The sequence below is a fragment of the Vanrija albida genome (assembly GCF_041260175.1).
Source record: "Vanrija albida strain AlHP1 chromosome Unknown contig_6, whole genome shotgun sequence".
NCBI lineage: Eukaryota > Fungi > Basidiomycota > Tremellomycetes > Trichosporonales > Trichosporonaceae > Vanrija > Vanrija albida.
In genome coordinates, this window is record NW_027191425.1 from 385,696 (window position 1) to 405,820 (window position 20,125).

At 62.5% G+C, this 20,125-nt stretch overlaps 5 protein-coding genes across 5 annotated transcripts; 3 read left to right on the forward strand and 2 right to left on the reverse strand.

Annotated features, from left to right (window-relative positions):
- Nucleotides 1–1,875: 1,875 nt before the first annotated feature.
- On the reverse strand, nt 1,876–4,190 carry Q8F55_007513 (uncharacterized protein; the record flags this gene model as incomplete). Its single annotated transcript, XM_069355938.1, has 4 exons — nt 1,876–2,238; nt 2,314–3,060; nt 3,131–3,292; nt 3,330–4,190. 4 exons carry the CDS (start codon nt 4,188–4,190, stop codon nt 1,876–1,878), a joined length of 2,133 nt encoding a protein of 710 aa, XP_069205779.1.
- Nucleotides 4,191–5,024: 834 nt separating this feature from the next.
- Nucleotides 5,025–6,252, forward strand: Q8F55_007514 (uncharacterized protein; the record flags this gene model as incomplete). The annotated part of the gene is made up of 15 exons (XM_069355939.1): nt 5,025–5,055; nt 5,113–5,137; nt 5,200–5,218; nt 5,253–5,375; nt 5,418–5,451; nt 5,489–5,503; nt 5,540–5,611; nt 5,649–5,677; nt 5,713–5,723; nt 5,758–5,778; nt 5,817–5,839; nt 5,886–5,912; nt 5,950–5,968; nt 6,118–6,147; nt 6,192–6,252. The coding sequence occupies 15 exons, from the start codon at nt 5,025–5,027 to the stop codon at nt 6,250–6,252; spliced, it is 540 nt and encodes a 179-aa protein (XP_069205780.1).
- A 456-nt stretch (nt 6,253–6,708) lies between these two features.
- Q8F55_007515 (uncharacterized protein) lies at nt 6,709–8,788 on the reverse strand (the record flags this gene model as incomplete). Its single annotated transcript, XM_069355940.1, has 7 exons — nt 6,709–7,948; nt 7,985–8,053; nt 8,091–8,188; nt 8,233–8,284; nt 8,331–8,341; nt 8,384–8,698; nt 8,732–8,788. 7 exons carry the CDS (start codon nt 8,786–8,788, stop codon nt 6,709–6,711), a joined length of 1,842 nt encoding a protein of 613 aa, XP_069205781.1.
- Nucleotides 8,789–10,485: 1,697 nt separating this feature from the next.
- On the forward strand, nt 10,486–11,294 carry Q8F55_007516 (uncharacterized protein; the record flags this gene model as incomplete). Its single annotated transcript, XM_069355941.1, has 3 exons — nt 10,486–10,582; nt 10,638–10,932; nt 11,195–11,294. 3 exons carry the CDS (start codon nt 10,486–10,488, stop codon nt 11,292–11,294), a joined length of 492 nt encoding a protein of 163 aa, XP_069205782.1.
- Nucleotides 11,295–12,153: 859 nt separating this feature from the next.
- Nucleotides 12,154–19,981, forward strand: BPH1 (Beige protein-like 1; the record flags this gene model as incomplete). The annotated part of the gene is made up of 17 exons (XM_069355942.1): nt 12,154–13,494; nt 13,532–14,116; nt 14,154–14,205; nt 14,242–14,697; nt 14,731–14,842; nt 14,880–15,211; nt 15,249–15,779; nt 15,822–16,081; nt 16,118–16,465; nt 16,503–16,537; nt 16,588–16,919; nt 16,961–17,831; nt 17,871–18,099; nt 18,137–18,739; nt 18,779–19,015; nt 19,056–19,708; nt 19,753–19,981. 17 exons carry the CDS (start codon nt 12,154–12,156, stop codon nt 19,979–19,981), a joined length of 7,206 nt encoding a protein of 2,401 aa, XP_069205783.1.
- Nucleotides 19,982–20,125: the final 144 nt, after the last annotated feature.

Below are 20,125 nucleotides of genomic sequence, written 5' to 3' on the forward strand. Positions count from 1 at the left end.
GCGCGAGCAACCCTCCACCCATCCGGACTTGTCCGCCCCCCACTGGCGACCCCGCAAACAATTAGATACCTGGCATGCCTGGCGCCACCCTGCTTGCTTCCATGGGTTGCCGAACGCGTTGCGGCGTGTACGTGGCACGATGATGCATATGCATGGGGTAGTACAAAGGCCTGGGGCGTGGCTGGCTGGCTGGCAAGCTCTCGTCTAGCCGCCGGATGCATCGTCTGACGCAACAACAACAAACCAGGGCCGTCGCGAGCGATAGGGATCCACGGGTGACTGTTGCATAATCGCCAGATTATTTTCGAACAGGCCATGTCCGATAGCGAGGTCGTGGCTGCACCCCGCATCCCGGCGACACGGCCACAGCGGCGGCGCGCACTCTCCGCCCAGAACCCGCCGCACAGGCGCAGGCGCCGCGGGAGCGGACCCCCCGCCGTCCGCTAATGCGGGGTCGGGGGCCAGTTTTCGTCGGCGTGTCGGGCGTGTCGGGCGACACGCCGCCGCCCCGCACTCCGGCGCCGGCGCGATCATTTCGAACTGGCCAGTGTCGAATTCAGCGTGTCGAATCGCGCTGGCGCTGTTGCAATCGCCAGTGGGGGCGTGCTGTGGCATGTGGGCGGCGGCGCTATGCGATCTGGTGGGGACGGGGAGCGAGCGAGGTGGGACGAGAGGCGCGGAGGGGGCCGCTGGCGTCGGGCTGGGCCGGTGTTGCGAGCGGGCGGGGGGGCGGGCGAGTGCTGGGTGTGCTGGCTGGTATACTGGCTGGCTGGCTGGCTGGGTGAGCGAGTAGGTGAGCGCTGGGTGAGCGTGGGCGAGCCGTCAGTGGGCGTGTGAGGCGGGTGTGGGGCGCGTGAGTCGTCGCGTCGCCGTCGCCGTCAGTCGATCGTCGACGTCTGATCGTCCTGCGTCTGCGTCTGTCGAAGTCAGAGTCGCTGATCAGCGACGTGGAGTGGGAAAGACAAAGCGAGAACAGTACAATTGCTCAAACAAAGCAACCCGGCTGCTGGCGACTGCGTATCCGGGCACGAGCGGTCGTCAGTCGCATCAATACCGGCAACCCCGAGCCTACCAATTCCTCCTCCCAATCCCCTCCCTCCCTCCACTACCAATCCCCCTCCCGCGCTCGTGGCGAGCGAGGCGTGCCGACTCCGAACACGCTCGCCGAAGCACAGGCCGGGTGCGCGGCGGCTTGCGCTAACCGGTTGGGCGGTCGGGAGGACGCTCGCCACGACCAGCGCCGCCATCCTCGGCGCCCGCCCGCGTGACCGACTCGCCGGCTACACTCTAGGCTATGCTCACCGCGCTCACCGCTCCTCGATCAGGCGGCACGCGAAGGCCGCGAAGAGCGACCCGACTCGACGTTCCCCGCGGCAGTCGTCCGCGAGCCAAACATGACCTGATACCCGAGCGTGGCGCGGCGCTGCCGAGGCCACCGCGCCAACTGATATCCCCATATCTTGTCCACCTTCTCCATGCTCCGCACGCGAGCGGACCTTCGCCACACGAACTCGGCGCGTACCTCGAGCCTACTGTATTGACACGGGCGCACTGACGAGGAAGCAGCTGACCTCGCCAGCGCTTGAGGCGAGCTGGCTCCGTCCGATCGGGCGGCGCTGGGATCGTGCAGGTATCGCTTGCACTCGCGGCGCTGGCGTTCGGTGTTGGTTTCGACACTCGACGCCGTAGACGCGCGCGTTGGCGCACGACTGGTCGGTCCACCTCGCCCCAACATCGCGCCAGCGACCAAGCTCCGCAGATGCGCACTGGCTGCGCTAACTCGCCCGTCGAGCAGGCTCGACCCTAGTCCACCACTGCATGACAAGACTCGTACAACGCCCACACCCCATGCTACCACCTACAGCCCTCCACACCCTACGCATGCTCGCGCTTCTTGTCGTCCTTGCCAGCCTTGGTCGTCCGCTTGGCGCGCGGCACCCGCGGCGGCCGCGACCAGAACTTGAAGCTGCCCGCGCGCGACACGGTCGCAATCGTCTTCGGGCCCATGTGCAGCGACGTCATGAGGTTGCCCTCGACGACGCGCGCGAGCACGGGCTGCAGCATGGCCACCTCGGACTTGGGCGGCGACTTGTGGTAGAACGCTCCGTCGGGCTCGACGGGGATGATGGTGCCCGACCGCGTGAGCGACGCTGTCGAGCCCGCGCCGTGCACGCGGAAATGCGACGAGTTGGAGTGGTGGTGTCGTGGCTTGCGCAGCGCGGCAGCAGAAAAGTCCCACTGATGGATCGTCAGTCGCGACTCGCGGGCGTTGTGGTGATCAACAGCAGCCGATCTGGGGATCGTCGTACTCACAAGCAACAGCTTGCCGTCCTCGCCAACGCTGCCGAAGCGGTACCCTCTCCCTTCGCTTCTCCTCGTCGGGTCGAACGCGATACACGTCACAAAGCCAGTGTGGCCCTGGCAGCGAGCGACAAGGCGTGATTCCCTTGCCGAGTACACCGTCACGAGGTCGTCCTGCCCGCCTACAGCGACAAAGCGACTGTCTGGGGACCACGCCACGCAGTTGAGGCTGCCAAAGTAAGGCTCAAACACGTCGGTAACCCGCTCCTCCTCGTTGTCGATGAGGCGCAGCAACCCGTCCTTGGCCGTCACCGCCAGCCACCGTCCATCTGGAGAGTAGGCCATGGCCGTCAACTCGGTGTCGCAGCCCAGGCGGTACACGGCCATGGGGTTCTTGCCCGCCCAAGGCTTGTCCGCCACCTTCTTGTCCGCCGGCAGGTTCCAATCCGCATTCTTCCATATCAGAAGCTTGTCGAGGAACTGCTCGCGGTCGTGGTGCGAGTCGCCGTTGGGGGCCGAGCTGGGAGCCTGGCTACCGCTCCCCGGCGACCTCGCGCGCGCAGCTGCCGCAATTTCCGCGTCGAAGAAGTTGGTCCACGGCCTCGGCAGCGCACTGACGACGGCCCAAGCTGCGTCAGTCGGCTCCTCTGCGAACAGGCAAAACTGAGCGACCGAATTGTCCGCAAATGACGCGACGAAGCGGTCGCCTCCACGAGGGTCAAAGTGCACGCCGGTCACGGCGCTCTTGATGAGCTTGCCCTGCGAATGGTCAGAGCCGTCCTCCAATTGCTGGCCACCATCATGCGGACTGTGCACGACGTCGACTCACGCCAACGTTGAACCGCTCCGTGCGGTCGTTGATAAAGTCGAGATGCACGAGGTCGCCGGTCTCGAGGCCGACGACAATGTCCTGGCGTTCAGGGCCGACGGTGAGCTGAGAGATTGCGTGGGCCGTAGGAGGAACCTGGAAGACGACCGAGGCGAGGTTTTCCTGCTCGTGTCAGCGCGACGCGCTGGCCCACACCCACAGTGACGCCGCCCTCCTCTGCCCAGCAGAACAGTCTGCCCATGTTCCAGAACGCCCATCGGACGCGCTCGCCGCCGTTCTTGCCCTTCTCGTCCATGATCGAGCTCAGCTGGAGGTTGGGCGAGACGCGCGTGATGATACCACCGCGCGCGTTGGACAGCGACTTGTCCTTGTCCTGCTTCTTGTTGTTCGAGCCGCTCTTGCCAAAGCCGCCCTTGCCCTTTGCGTTGGAAGCAGCCGGGGCGTTGGGGTTGGGCGCGTTCGGGGTGACGATAGAGTCGTGCATAGCCGCAGGCATGGGCCCGTCGTCGCTCGACATCTCCGTGTCCGAGTCCGAGTACTCGTCCTCGTTGTCGTAGAGCTGGGGTGGGGCCTCGCTGTTCTGCGGCTGCGGCGTTTCGGCCGCCTTCTTGCCCAGGCCGAGTCGGACGAGGGCGCCGAAGCCGCCGTCCTTGCCGGCCACGCGCGCAGGGTACCACACGTCGGCAAAGTTGACTCGCGTAGCGTGTCCGGGCTGCCACTGGCCGTTGACAAGGGTCGCGCCCGAGCTCACCGCGAAGATGTTGGGCGAGGACAGCGTCGGCATGGGCACAAACCCGGGCGACGACATGCCGAAACCGCCGGCGCCGATGATTGCTCCACTCGACACTGGGAGGCCGCCGGGGCGGCCGATGTCCATCGGCAATGGCCCGGGCAACTCGACATCGGGAAAGATGCCCTTTGTGAGCGTGTAGGCACCCTCCGGTGCTGTGAGGACGTCTGGGAGGTCGGGAGGGGGCACGACTGGCACGGTGGGGAGGACTGGCCGGGGTGGAGGCAGCCGCGGGAGGTAGCTTGTCGGTGGGGGGATGTAGAGCTCCATCGCGGTGTAGGGGCGCTGGAGGCGATGGAGTCGGGGTCGGAGATGTTAATGATGCAATCTAGATGGTGGATGATGCTTGAGAATGAGGTTGCTCAGCGCGTGCGATGCGATGCAGGATGCATGTGGTTGCATTCGCCTGACATCCCTCGTCTGCATCCCTCCCTGGGTGGTGCCTGCCTGCCTGCCTCGAGTGCCCCATTTTGCGGGGCAGCTCGAAATGCCCCGCCCGGTCCACTTCGGGCCGTCGACTCCGGCGACAATGACGGAAGCAGTAGGTGGGCAGGGGGTGAGCCAGGAATACATTGCACCACGTCATGGGCGTGGGTGGGATGCAGACAATGTTGATGCTGCTTACTTTGCACAGACAACGACGCGAAGGACTGATGGTAGGCAGACACGAGGCAAGAACCGCAAGCACGTTGCTGCAGTCACCCCCGGCTCGCACGAACGCACAAACACGCCTTGACCTTCTACGGCCCACGACCAGCTCATCGGCCGAGCTGGATGGCCCTTGCCTCGCTGATTTTGCTCCTCCTCCCATCTCACATACCCGCGGATATCCCCGCCGAGTGCCACGCTGATCGACTGACGCGCGTGTGGAGGGAAAGGAGGGATCAGATCTGTGACACTGTGGCCAAGCAAGCGACGAGCGGCCCGAGCGCAATGTATTGTTGAAACCCCGCTCGTGCATTGTCCTCCCCCTCGTCTCGGCGTCTCCTTTCTCCACTCTCACTCTCATTCCTACTCTACTCATATCCAAACAGACAATCTCTCGTTCTTGACAATCTCTCGCCAAGTCGTCGCTTCTCGTTCCACTTCTTCCCCTCGCTCACCATGATCCCCGCCCGATCAAGCCACGAGTCCAGTGCGTAGAGTGGAGGTGGCAACAGTCACTCAACCTTCCTGGCGACTGACTCTGCAGACCCCGCAAGTCCATTCAAGTCGTCGTGAGTAGAGTTCTAGGTGTCCAGCCGTGTCTTGCACCCAGGTAGATCACTCACAGTCACAGCCGCCCCGGATATGGCGCAGTGAGCTCGATGCCAAGGACCACACTCATCTCAGGTCATCGGCCATGCCCAGGCAACGCAGCTCGACCTTCCCCTCAGGATCCACCCGCTCTTGAACTCTCAAAGCCGGGGCGAGTCTTCCTCCTCTGGGGCCTATCTCTCCTGGAATGTCATCGAGGTGCGCAGGTGGAAGAGCGCTTGAAGCTTACCTGACTACCAGCATCCCACCTTCGCTTCACTGTGGCGGGATAAGGGTGAGAGCATGCACCGCGAAGCTACTGACCGGGGAAGACACAGAGCTGGACTGTGAGGGTAGTGCCGTGCTCGACTACTGACGACAAGGGTCGAAGGAACGACACCAGCCTGCCACAACACCTATTGTTGAGGAACTCCAGCTGGGGCACGTTGAGTCTGGTGGGTGGCAAAATGTGTGGCGATCTGACCCATTCAGGCTGGTCCATCCGCGTCCGAAACCGCAAGGTGAGCAACATCCCAAGACGTGCACTGAGCTCCAGGGAGTCACCTGGTATGTCACCTCCCAGGGCATGTCTGACCACAAGCGAGGACGTCTTGTATGCTATGTGAGCTAAAGCTGCGCCACTTCGAGCTGACACGACAGCTACGACTTCTTCGCCTCGCCACGTAGGTTCATGCTCAGCACCGGGTCATACATGCTCATGCTTGGCAGTCTACGTGGATGAGATGGCTGAGATGTGTGAGTTCGACTGTCTGCATAGGGCTGAACTCCTCAGACCCAAGGGCCGTCAGGATGTGCGTCCCTCTCTGTGTGCAAGGACACGACAAGCTGACAGTGTGGCTGCCCATTCTACCACAGCAGAAGTAAGCTACACGCTTGGCCCCAGCTGACCCGCAGTGGAACAACAATAGTGCGCCCAGGTCACTGCTGCTGCTGACCCAAGTTTCGAGAAGCGCCGCATGGGATTCTTCGAGTGGGTCTCAAGCTGCCCAGAAGATTGAAAGCTAACCGCCACAGCCTGGAAGAAGGGTACCGCAAATCGGACGCACTCCTCGGGGCCACCTACTTCGACGGGTAGATTTCATCTGGAGTGAAGCTGATGCCAGGCTGCACAACGACACCGAGAGCCTGGAGCGCCTGAGGAGCAGTGAGTGTGGCGCGGGAGGTTGGGCTAACGGCGCCAGAGTACAAGTCAGTTCGAGTGTCTCCGTGCAGTGGACCGGACTTACAATCTGCAGCTTCAGCGCAACAAATCTCCTCCTTCTCCGACTCGGGAACTGCTAGGTGAGCCCGTGGAACGGGCAAGCAAACCCAGGCGCCGCGATACCTGGCGAACTATACGGGCAAAAGGTCAGTTTGCTCTAACCGCTCCTCGACCCCGACCCAAGCTGACAGATATGTACCGCAGTCTCCAAACTCGCCAGAACGCGCAGAGCCAGGCAACCTTCTGCATGATTAGACCCAAGTAGAGAAAAGGGGAGCGCTAAGGGAGATACTCGACGAAGTAAAGTGTCCTTTCGGTCGCGGCAGCCGTCTACTGCTCGCTGCAGCCGTCGCCGTTGCCCTGGCCGCCGTTACCGCCGTTGCCACCGTTACCGCCGTTACCGCCGTTGCCTCCATTGCCACCGTTGCCGCTGTTACCACCGTTGCCACCGTTACCGCTGTTGCCACCGTTACCGCCGTTGCCACCGTTGCCACCGTTGCCACCGTTGCCGCCGTTGCCGCTGTTACCGCCGTTACCGCCGTTGCCACCGTTGCCACCGTTGCCGCCACCGTTGCCGCCGTCACCACCACCGGGAGTGTTCTTGCACCCAGCGTGCTCGCGGTAGAGGTAGAACGTGTCGAGCACGGTCGAGTTCTCGGCAGCGATAAAGTCGTGGCGGACATGGGTGCAGTTCTCAAACGTGACGTGCGACCAGCCGTACACGCCGCCGATGCCAGCGGCAATCGAGCTGGGGAGGGGGTTGTCGATCGTGTCGAGGCCGTCGTAGTGGCCGCCGACGCCGTTGGTGATGTAGACGGGCGACGTAGGGTTGTTGTAGCCGTGCTGCTCGACCGTGTCTTTTGTCAGCTGTGCCCCCGCACACGACTCACTGTTCTGGATGGGCCACGAGCGCGAGTAGATGTGGTCGTGGCCGGTGAAGACGAGGTCGACATTGTACTGGTTGAAGACGGGCTCAAACGCCTGCTGGCACGGGGCGCAGATGGCGTCCTTGATGCCGACGTACCACGGCCTGTGGCCGACGGCGACGACCCAAGGCGTCTTGGAGCGGTCGACCTTGGCAAGGTCAGCCTTGAGCCAGGCAATCTGCTCGCCGGGCGCGCCGCGCGGGCCAGACATCTGCTTGCCCTTGCCGCCCGTCTCGTCGGGCCCGTAGATGCCCGGGCCGAGGTCGGTCTCAAAGTCGAGCACGACGTAGTGGGTCATGCCCACGTCGTACGAGTACCAGAAGTTCTTGGTGTTGCCCGGCTTGCCGGGCATGTTCCAGTGCTCGGCGTAGGCCGTAAAGTTTGTCTGGCCCGGCATGCAGATGGACTGCGTGTACGTGATGTTGTTGGCCTTGTCGGTCACGCCGCCGTTGTCGCAGTTGGACTCGTGGTTGCCGACCGAGACCATGTAGGCCTTGGTCGAGGTGAGCGGCGTGATCTCGTCGTAGAAGGCCTCGTTGAGCGACTCGTAGCCCTCGACAATGGCGCTGGCCTGCCCGTTGGCGAGGATCTTGGCCGGGCCGAAGAAGCCCTGAACCGACGCCTTGAGGAAGTAGTCGGCGTAGCTGGTGTGAGCGGGGCGGGGGTGGATGGTGACTTACGCAAGGTCACCGGCGTGGATGATGTGGTCGAACGCGTCGAGGTTCTGCGCGAGCGACTGGATGGCGTTGCTGGCCGTCAGCACGTCGCCACACGGGGCTGGCTCACGTCTCAGTCGACTTCAGGGTACCGCCGGCGCCCTTGCCCGTCACGTTGGTGAGACCGTCGGGGCCCATGAGGCCCATGTCGCCGACGATGGCGATCGACTGGCGGGTCAGCTTGCGGCTCTACCGACACACGGCGCACGCACGTAGGGCGAGATGTCACCGGCCGGGCGGGGCGTGGTGAAAGTGTACGTCGGGCTGTGGCGTCAGATCCGAGTGTGGCACATTGTGCGTCTTGGCTCACAGGGTTTGGCACTATACCATCAGCACAGGCCGCACAAGTGACTCATGACTCACCGCAAAGCAGTTGGTGTGCGCCACGCGGTAGTGGTACTCTGTCCTCGGCTTGAGGTCCTTGATCGTCGCATGGTGGCTCCAGGTGCGGCTGGTCTGGAACGTGGTCTGCACCGAGCCGACGACCTGGTCGAGGTTGAGCGGGTCGGTGCCGTAGTACACGACGGCCTCGGCATCGCTGAGCGGGGCGTACGTGTTCCACGAGACCGAGATGGACGTAGAGTCAATGTACGCAACACGCTGCTGCAGCGGCTCGAGCTTGTTGGTGGGGATAGTTCCCGGCTCGTGCGCGATGGGCCAGTTGTCCGACGCGAGGGGCTGGGGTCAGCTAGCGCGGGCTGGCACACCCACCGCTCCGGAGACGACGGCGAGCGCCGCGAACGCGGCGAGGGCGAGCTTGAGGGACATGGTAGATCGTGGGGGGGCCATAATACTGGCCCCATTCAATAAGTACTCGCGGGGGAAGGCACGGCGCTGGAAAACCCAACAGTGGGCTAGCAGCGACTGGCACACACGTTTTGGTCCACCTCAAACCGACACCGAGGAGGCGCACTCCTCGGCCTCTCCCGAGCGAGCGCAACACTGGGGCCTCAAACAGCCCTGCATACCTCGGCTGGGCTGATACCTGCGGAAGGGAGGTCGACGCGCCGCGGGAGAGGGGTCGACGCGCTGGACGCCGTGCCGAAGTCAGCAGTCGGGCTCGACCCGCGCCGGTCGGCAAGTGCGCAGTCGGCCGGCGCAGTCAGTCTCGGGGTTTCCTCTACGGGTCACCCGGGGAATGTGGATTAGACTCTGCGTTGAGCATAATGCGCGCAAGGTGATTAGTGCGAGTTATCTCAGTTCGCCACACGTGCGTGGGGGGGTGTCTTGTTTGTTGGCGCGCGCAGCCAGGAATAGACAGGGCGCCGGCTTGGTGTTAGGGCTTTAGAGTCGCGTGCTGGCTTCTGCTCGTGTCGCGCGCTGCGAAGGACAGGGGTGGAGAGGGTTACTAGGACGTGGCGCGATGGTGTCGCCGAAGCCAAGACGCATTTGTTGACAGTCGGCGAGGTGTTGGGTGCCGAGGTGCCGATGTCGGGCCTCGGGGTTGCTGCGCCGAGTCGATGTCGGGCCTGTTCATCATTCCACGTGGCTAATGCCGTGTCATTCTGCGTGCACAGCGTGACAATCGTGACGACTCTTGATAAGGCCTTCCTATTTCAGGGGGGGTAATGACCTCGTTTTCCTGAGCGATTTTGATTTGATTTGGTCAAATGTGCATTGGTGAAGCGGCAAGAGAGCAATGTGTGATCGTCGGTCGCGTCGTTTCCGGCGGCGCATATCGATTCAAGGGGGTCGCACTACACTAGGCGGCATGCCACTTGCTGGCACGCACAAGCACTGCAGCCTACGAATGTCGAGACGTGGATTGGGCGTAGTGCGCGTAGTAAGCTTCGCGCTTGCTTCCAGTGCACGCATGTGCACCCCACATAGCCATGCCACTGTTGCGTGCTGCTCGCTAAGCTTCTCGTCGTGATGCTTCTGCAGCAAATGCAGCAGCGCACCGCACGCCGCAGACGAGCGGTGCCGGCACCTGTGCCGAGCCGCAGTGGGGTGAGAAGAGGGAGGAGCGAGAGAGGCAGCCACAGAGTGCCGCCAAACTACGTCATTGCCAGCTGAAACTGCCCTTACACTACGTTTAGGCTCCACTGGCGGCAGCGCCGGGCGGGTAACCAGAGAGATCTTGTCGCTTGCTCTGCGCTACATGGGAAGGGATCGCAAGAAAAACGCAGCTCCAAGGGGCACAGGAGCCCAGCAATGCGTGTTCGAGCGGCTCTGCCTGCGCTGCAAAACACGCGATCTGCGCAGTAGGGAACTGGGTGGCCAAGTGTACCGCTCTCTGCGCTCGCTCTCCCTTTGCGCCAGACGCGCGCGCGGCCCGTGCCACCCCAGAGTCACTGCCTCACTCAGCCACCCACTCTACGCCTCGACCGCCCCCGCCCCATCCCCCTCCCCCCACACAACTCACTCTCCCTCCTATATTTTCCTCTTCCTTTCTCATTCTCTCATCACTCACTCACTCACCCACCCCACCCACTCACCCTCCTTGTCCTCACAACACATCCACAATGCGCGTCGCCTACCTCGCCCCCATTGCCCTCCTCGCCCTCGCCAACGCCCACGAGGTCAACGTCGAGCGCGACGTCGAAGTCGAGGAGCGCCAGCGTGAGTAAACATTGCCTTCTCTTGGCACTGCCTTCCTCAGCTAATCACATTCCAGTCGGCTCCATCATCGACCAGGCCACCTCGGCCGTGGGCGGCGCCTTTGACACGGTCACGTCTGGTGCCGTCGGCGTCTTCAACACCGTCACTTCTGGTGCTGCCGGCGCGTTCGACACCGCCACCTCGGGCGCGGTCGGCGTTTTCAACACGGTCACCTCTGGTGCGCCTGGCGCCTTCGAGACTGCCACCTCGGCTGTTGTCGGCGCCGGCAAGACGGCCACCTCGGCCGTTGGTGGTGCTTTCGACACGGCCACCTCTGGTGTCGTTGCCGGTGCGAGCGCCGCTGCTAGCGGGTGAGTACTGGACTTCACTGCCTTCGGAACGCCCTGCCCCTGCCACGCCTTGGAATCCTGCGCATCACGGGCGTTTAAACATCCATGATCACCCAGATGCGCCAGCAGAGGCCGTCGCAAGTCGTGTGCCACTGCCACAGGCTCGAGACACTAGTCACTGCCGCGGCATTGCAAACGCACCTGCCTGTGCCTGGCAGCGACTTGGCCTGTGGCTTACCACCACTTCATTTCCTACATCCACGAGCACCACTGACATCCACAGCGTCAAGGGCAGCTCTGCCAACCCCCGCGTGTCCGTCGCTGGCCCTGCCGTCGTTGGCCTTGTCGGCGTCGTTGTCGGCGCCGCCGCCGTCATGATCTAAGCGCGCCCTCGCCCCGCGCCCTAATAAACACTGTATCCTACTATACCCAGCCTCTACCTGCCCCACGCACGAGTTTGGCCACGTACACGTTGGCTGGGTTTGTAGCGCAGACAGTCATGTTGTTTTCGATGCAGATAGTCGCATGATGGTAGTTGGAGGTGGTGGCCCCACCGTGGGAGAGTGGCTGGTGAGATACCCGGAACTCGGGGCCTGAGATTCCAACGTCACCGCTTCCAGGACGGTCGACGCAACGCGCGGCAACGCAACAGGTCGACAGAAGAGGCATCAGACAACGCAGCCCACATCACTCTACACGCACAGAGCAAGTACGACGGCAGTGACAACGCTGCAACTGCAGTCGGCTTCACTCCAGGATTCCACACGGTCGTGTGCTTGCTTGTCCACCCACATTCCAACGGTCGGCATCTTCACCACCACATCTTCCCCAGCTCGCCCAACGCTTCTCGTGATCGCGTGACGACGTCAGCAGCATGTTCAAGCTGATCAAGGACCTCACACGACCGCCCGAGCCGCTCAACCCCACGTCGTCGTCGGCGTCCGCTTCCGCGACCGCCTCGGGCAGCTCAGCACCTCCATGGGCGCCGAGGTCCCGTGCGGCGTCGAGCGCGAGTGCGTCCGGCCTGCCAGCAAACCTCTCGAGTCCTTCCACCTCGGCCATCTCGCACTCGCGTGAGATGAGCATCTCGAGCGCGCCGGACAATGACGAGGACGAAGCGAGCACCAACGACGAGGACGACGAGGACGACCCCGACGCAATTCGCGTCATCGGCCTGCTGCACGCTCTCATGGGCGTGAAGGACACGATGGGCTACGTCGAGGTGAGCTGGGCGCCGCGATCATGCTGACTCGCAAGATACTCTCCGAGCTCATCTCGGTCCCCAGCACACCGGCGTCGCGCCGCGCGTTCCGCCGCAACGCCGGCTTCGTGCGGCTGCGGCACGCGCTGGCGTTCGGCCTCACGTGGCGCGCGCAGAAGGAAGGCGAGGACGAGCAGGCATACCAGGTCGACGATGTGCAGCGGTCCGAAGGGCAGCGCCTCGCACTCGAGACCCTGTCGTGGGCCACGGGCGACCGCGAGAACCAGGCGTTCTTCGAGGTGGGTCCCTTGAGTTCCCCAATGCTGACCCGGCAGGAGCACGGCGGATACTCGGCGCTGCTCAAGACGCTGTGGGAGCTCTCACCGCCGGTGGACGCACAGGCCGGCGGCACGAGCGCAAGGCACACTCCGGATGTGCGCATCCTCGGGCTGCTGCTCGCGCACATCCTCAACAACAACTACTCGCTCCTGTCGATCTTTGGGTCTCCCGAGTCGATCGACAGCGTTCTGAAATCAGAAGATGCGCTCACGAGCAAGCTCGGCGACGTGACGATATCCAAGCCCGCCGCGCTCCCCCTCCTCTGGGCGTACCTCTGGGGCTTGAGCGACGCCGAGCCCGTGTCCCCCAAGGGCAAGGAGCGCGATACGGGCGAGGAGGACGTGCTCTTCGCGGGCGGGTTCGGCGGACCCCCCGGGAGCCTCAAGGCCAAGCTCGTGCTCCTCGTCATTGACATCTTCCGCCTCGCGGCGATATCGGCTGCTGGCGTCTTCCAGCTCAAGAACTACCTTCCTACCCTGGCCGACTTCCTCTTGACCCGGCTATACGGCTGGGCGCCAGAACGCCAGTTTGCTGTCACGTTCCACGCGCGGGAGGAGTGGTTTCAGAATGCCAATGCGGAGGACGCGCCACCCAAACCTACGTGGACGCCGGCCGAGGAGCCGCTGCGCTCAGCGTACCTTGCGTTGCTGAAACGCTTGCTCGAGGCCGGCACCTCGCCGGAACAGACATGGCGCCTGTTCCAGCTCGTTCGCAAGGTGCCTCCAAAGGCCAAGCCCCTCACACCGATTCAGGAGGCGAACGAGGACAGTGGCGCCGGTACTCCGAACGCCCTGTCGCCTCCGCCCTCGGCATCATCTGCCAAGTCGTTCCGCGGTAAGGCGACCCTCAAGGTCGTGGTCCCGGCCCCCCCGCTGGAGGAGACGCTCGACCTCGAAGTGCTCGAGATCATCCACAAGGCGATGCATGCGCGCACACCGGACGTCTTCGTCTTCAGAGGAGGGCACGCCATCGCTGACGGGGGCATCGAGTTGTCCGACATCGGCAGGAGCTGGCCGTCGTCGACCAAGGGATTCATCTTTACAGTGAGCCTGCAGGTATGGAAGCTGGCTGATACCTCAGAGCTGGATCTACATCACGAGGCTGAACGACGCTATCACGGTCCTGCACGTAAGCCAAAGGGGCGAGCAGCATCCACTCTTCCGCGTGAGGATCCTGGAGAACTCGCAGGTTGGCCTCACGTCCACAACTCAAGTCGACGGTTCAAGTGACGCGCCTGAAGAGGTTGTCTGCCAGGGGCCCGAGGCCCTCATCCCGCACCACGAGTGGGTGCACTTCGCTGTCGGATGCCGCAAAGGGCGCTCGGCGAATGGTGGTGGTGGCGAGGCCAGGATATTCGTCAACGGCAAACGCGTCGGTGCAGTGCGCATCCCGTACCCTGTGCCGAGTACAAAGCCACGACCCCACCGCGCTCAGAGACACGGGCCGAACTACGAGAGACATGCCCACCACAGAAGCCACTCCCAGCAGGGCGTGCGCGTCAGCATCGGCAGGCCATGGATGGGCAAGGACAGCGCGAGCTTGGGCGAGTCATTCCTCTTGGGCGGCGGCGGCTTGGGCAAGGAGGACAACCAGTGGATGCTGGGCAGGGCGCTCCTCCTAGAGGACGTGATAACCGAGGACCTCGTGCTGCTGATGCATCATCTGGTAAGGGCATTGACTCGATGGCGTCTGACCTCCGCAGGGGCCACGATACTATGGCAACTACCAAGAGGCGCTCGGCAAGTTCCTGACATGTGGGTGACTCGTGAGCTCATCTGCTGACGCCGTAGACAAGGGTGCCACTTCGGTCAACCTCTACCTCCATTCCTTAGCACAGGCGGCCTCCCAACAGAAGACGATCCCCCTTCTCCCGACCAACTCGGCCCTCGTCCGCTCTATCCGTACCGGGCCGTCAATAGCGGAGGAGAACATCATGCTCTCGCTGTGCTCCAAGGACGCTTTGGTCGGGGAGGATGGAGCTCCTGGCGAGTTTGTCCTGAACGGCGCAGTCACGCACGCCTTCCACGCCAGAGACGTGCGATACGGGCGCGCCAAGATGGTCGACCACGTCTTTCCCTTCGCAACAACGAGCATGGACGAGGCGGTCTCGACCGTGGGCGGGGGAGTGGTCGTTCTAAAGCTTATTGATCTTGCGCAAGACTCGGAACAGCTCGCCACGACGCTCACCGTCCTCCACGACATGATCCGTGACAGCTGGAGCGCGAGCGAGGAGATGGAGAGGATTCGTGGGTCTTGGGGTTCGGCGACGCTGACGGCAGACGGGTTTGAGCTACTCGCGGCGATCCTACGACCCAAGATGGCTACCATTGTCGACATGCCATGCGCCAAGATCTTGTTGGGCATTCTAGGCGTCAACCCCGACAAGCCTCAGTGAGTGGTCCTCACATGCCATTCACTCACACGCCAGAGCCGCTGTGGTTCACAACTCGGCCGCCTACCGTGCTATCGGCCTCGACTTCGAACTCTGGGCGACTGCCAAGGACGATGTCGTCGCGCTCTACTTTGAGAACTTCCAAGCGCTGTTAGCGCAGTCAAAGTACAAGAGATACAACCTGCTGAGGACGTTCCAGAAGAGCAACATGGTTCGCAAGTTGCTTTTCGCCATCCGGCTAGGGTTGTACAACACGACCACGATCCCGTTGGCCGTCGACACGCTTAAACTGGCGCTCACGTCGCGCTGGAGTGCGGAGGAGGGAATCAAGCCCGTCTTCTCGTACCTAGTGTCGGCTCTCTGTCAGAGTAAGTTTGCGAGCACACGCCCAGGCTGACCACCGAGATGCTGCCCAACCCTATCTCGTCCCAGCCTCCGAGCCCACAGCGGCCCAGCTACCCGCAGCTCTCATTCTTCAAATGATGTCAGAGCTTCTGGAAGTTCCAAAGCGCTTGGCGAAGCTCGCAAAGGCGGTATCGCTCCATCGCCTCCTTGTTGTCTTCCTCCAATCCAACCCTGCACCGTTCGTGGCTATTCCTTGTCTCGACATTATCAAGCTTTGCCTCTCGACGCCAGGCCTCGATTCATTCCAGAGGTCGTTTGAGTCCGAGGGAGGCTTTGCACTGCTCGCGAGAACACTCCCGCCCATCTGGCAAGATCACATCCAGGAGACAGTCTTCGCGATTGTGTTAGGCAAGGATGGTACGCAGGGATCCGCTTTGGCTTGTCCGCCAGCCATTGCTTCCCTGACCACGGCACTCGAGTACCTCCTCCAGTCTGCCAACGAGGCGGTCGATGGGGTGCGCGGCTCATCGCCTTCCAAAACAGTGCGATCGCCGGCCGTCACTCCGATCACGCTGTCGAATGAAGCGACCGGTGAGCTACTTACCTTTGCGCGTTGATAGCTCACACCCACAGATACCCTGGATATCTCGGACGACGACAGGCTCGAGAAGTTGCTGTACCACCTCGCGGCGGTGTACCGCAACTCCAAGCCTTTCCGCAAGGGTCTGTCTGTGCGGCGCATCGAGTCCATGCTCCCAAGCTTCGTCGACTTTGCAGCCATGTCTGCGTCGCCCGAGCGTTCCGAGAGAGCTGAGAATCAGCGAGTCGCGGCGGCCAGCTGGTTGTCGGAGCTCATTGCATCGTCTAAAGCGCCGGCAAATGTGATCACACAGGTGGGTTTTGCCACACTGGTACCTCTGACGCAACAGATGAAGCTCCTGGTCGAGCAGCTCAAGTCGACGTCTGGAGAGGAACTTCCTCCGACCTCGAGCTCAACTCGCACTCCTGTCCCCACACCACCCCTCAGCCGCAATCCATCCTTCAGATCATCGGGAACGAGCCGGCTTGCCTCCTCACCGACAGGTTTGGCGTCGCCGCCTATCAGACGGAAGCTACATTCTGATACCGCGATTCAGCGCCCCGCGGCCGTGCGACGCGCATCGTCCTCTACCGCAGACAAGAAGATGCCTGCACTGAGAAGAGTGCTCACCGGCGAGTCGATTCTGCAAGAGGGGCAGGACAAGAACAGTGCCTGGAGGATGATCATCCTGTCGACTGTGAGTCGAGTTGCGCGGCATTGTGCTAACGCCACAGGATGCCCAGCGTTTCGCTACGATGACGCTCGACCGGTGAGTGCTGTTTTGTTTTGTTTTGTTTTCAGCACCACTAACGTCGACAGGAAAGAACATTGGCATCGTCTGTCGCAGGTCGAGTGGCCCCAGCTTGTGGCCACTCTCCGTTCCGAGAACGGCGTCTGGGCGGACGAGGAGGACAACGTCCAGTGGCGCCTTGATGGTAGCGAGGGCCCATTACGAATGAGGAGCCGTCTCGAGCGTATCAGCCCGCTCTCTCACCATTCCCACAGCCGCACACGAACCAAGCTTCGCGACGCCATTCCTGCCCCCGACGAGCTGTCATCAGCTGTATCGAGGGTCACGGCGGCGCCGTGGGAAGACCCTTTCGCATTAGCGCTCGGTGAAGCGGCGCCCATTGCAGAGCATGCCGAAGAGGGTGAGTTGTTGCAGCTAAGGGGCGAGTCCTAACCCAATCAGAGAATGCAGGAACGCCCACCAAGTCGACAACGTCGATACCGGACGCTGATGGCAGCGACGACGATGGTTCATTCGTGGACCTCGACGACGAGTCACCCGACAAAATGCGCCTCGTTGCCAAAGCACTCGAGGCAGGGGACGTCGTCGAGGAGGCGCACAATATCGTGCGCATTGTCGGCGTTGACGCCCTCCCCGGTCTTCTTATCCTCGGCAGACGCAACCTCTACCTCATTGATGGGCTGGTGCAGACGCCCGACTGCCAGATCATTGAGGCGGACCAAGCCCCACGCGACGTACTGAGTATCCCGTCTGGCACGCTGGCCGATCTCGACCCGACGGATCAGAGAAGCCACCGATGGCCGTACTCGGACGTGGTTGAGACAAACAAGCGCGCGTTCCTGTTCCGAGATGTCGCTCTTGAGCTCTACTTCTCCGACAAGCAGAACTTCCTTGTTGTCTTCAAGGACAAGCGACAGCGTCAGGCCGTCGTCTCCCGCCTCTCCAGAGTCGACAAGGGCGACGGGATGGGCCGCTCTATCCTGGGCTCTCTTGTCCTCGACACTGTCGCTCGCGCTATCGACAACAGGGGCTACGAGCTGGACACCCTCACCCGGCGGTGGCAGAGCCGCGAAATCTCGAACTTTGCCTACCTCCAAATGCTCAACCAGTATGCGAACCGCACGCCAAACGACGTAACGCAGTACCCCGTCTTTCCGTGGGTGCTGGCCGATTACACGAGCCAGATCCTAGACTTGTCGAAGGCATCCACGTTCCGTGATCTCTCACTACCCATGGGGGCCCTGACGCCCGCGCGTCGCGACGCCGCAGTTGAGAGGTACCAAGCCACGGAGGGAGTTGGGGAGACGCCATTGTAAGTACACGGCTCCTAGACACTTGCTAACCTACGCAGCCACTATGGGACGCACTACTCCTCGTCCATGATCGTGTGCGGCTACATGATCCGCGAGTCGCCATTCACAGACATCTTCCTTGCACTCCAAGGCGGCACCTTTGACCTTGCCGACCGCCTGTTCTCCAGCATCCCCAAGGCTTGGGACTCGGCGTCGAGTGCCAACCGCGGTGATGTGCGCGAGCTTATCCCAGAGTTCTTCTACTCGGCGGCGTTCCTCATCAATATGGTGAGCTTCAACACCCGACCACAAGCTGACAGCTCAGAACCACCATGACTTTGGCAAGAAGCAGGTGTCTGGAGATACGGTCGACGACGTGGCGCTGCCACCGTGGGCGCTTGGAGACCCGCTCCTCTTCGTCCACTGGAACCGCGAGGCCCTGGAGTCAGACTTTGTCTCGCGGCACCTCCCAGCCTGGATTGACCTGACTTTTGGGTGCAAGCAACGCGACCCTGCGTCCTTCAACTGCTTCCACCCGCTTTCGTACCGCGGTGCGGTCGACCTCGACAAGATCACCGACGAGGCAGAGAAGGCAGCTTCGACGGCCATCATCCACAACTTTGGCCAGACGCCAGTGCAGATCTTCAAGAACCCCCATCCGCAAAGGTTCCTCGTTGGGCGCACCTCGCTACCTGTCGGCACGAGGTATGGCATCTCAGACCACTGGCAGTTACTGCTCCGAAGCATCCTGCCTATCATCGAGAGCCCGCGCAGAATTCACCACATTCTGGACCCCCAGGCCCCCGATGCCAAGCCTGGCGTGCAGCCCGAGCACCGTCTCGCCGTTCCGGGTCACCCCTGGCTCTCCCTGCAGTACGGCTTCGTCGACCAGTCGCTACGGATCTACCATACGGAGCATGGTCCAAAGGTAGGGCAGCCCGTGTCTGCAGATAGCTTACGATCCCAGCTCGTGCATATCGTCGAAGGCATCGAAGTCACGCACGCGACTTTTGCTTCGCCAACGCTGCTCGTGACAGTGTCGCCGCTTGGTGTGCTCACCGCCTGGCGTCTGACAGTAAAGGGATCTGGGCACCGCAGAGGAGACACGTCGCTGCAGCGCGAAGCTACGCTGCGCGGACACGAGGGGTCAGCAACCTGCATTGCAGAGAGCACTCCGTGGAGTGTGCTTGTCACTGGGGCCAATGTGAGTTGGCATGTTCTTGGTGACACAACTGACGGTACAGGACGGCACCGCCATGGTCTGGGACACTAACCGCCTGCGCTACACGCGCACTCTGAAGACTCCCCGCCGCGAGCCGATCAAGTTCGCTGCGGTGAGCGAGGCGAACGCCCACATCGCCCTCGCGTCCGACCGCTACCTGTACGTCTTCACGCTGAACGGACACCCCATCGCCTCGACAAGCATCGACGGCGGCCGGTTCGGCCTCAACACGGAGGGTGAAGATGATGCCTCTGACGACAAGTTCACCGGCGGCATCACCTTCCTCAAGAAGGAGTTCCTCAAGGGCGGCGAGCTGTTCGTCGTCGGCGTCGGATCCCAGCTCGACCTGTACCGCCTGGCGCCCGGCGTGCGCCGCTTCGAAGACCAGGAGGTCGAGCCATGGCGCCTCATCAAGCAGGGAACGCTCTTCCGCTCCGACGAGCACGATGCGGGCGATGTCACAGCCGTCAGGTTTATCGGTGACACGCTCTACGCTGCGTTCGAGGCCCCCGTCGGTCAAAAGTACCCGCTGTACCAGTGGTCCCTGCCCGACTGTAACGCACGCAACGTGCCCGAGTCAGCATCTGGCGTGTGCATGTGCAAGGGGTGCACACGTCACTTTGGCCTCCTCGAGCCCCGGCGCCACTGCGGCGGCTGTGGTGGCGTGTTCTGCGGGTAAGTCGTGTTCTTGGGGCCGCTTCACATGCTAACCCACCCAGCTCGCACGCGGTCCACGTCGAGGGCTTCAGCGCGCGATACTGCGACAGCTGCAAGACTGTTCTGGCGTATGCGTCCGCCTTGGGCCTTCTGCAGTCGAGGCTGGGGTCGCGCGCTGGCTCTCGCCAGGTCTCGCGCCGCCCCTCCGTCTCTGGAGAAGCGCGCGAGCCTTCGTCATCTGCTGGCCTGTCCATGTCGCCAACCACACCAACCCGCGCAGCGCGTGAGTAAGGAGGCCCAAGGTACCGTTGTAGTTTGCGCCTGTTGGCATGCACACTGTACACTTGCAGCACTGGGTACACTATTCTGCTTCATATCTCTCGACCTAGGTATCAACACTAGTACACAGGAGCTGGGGACCATGCAAGATCTCTT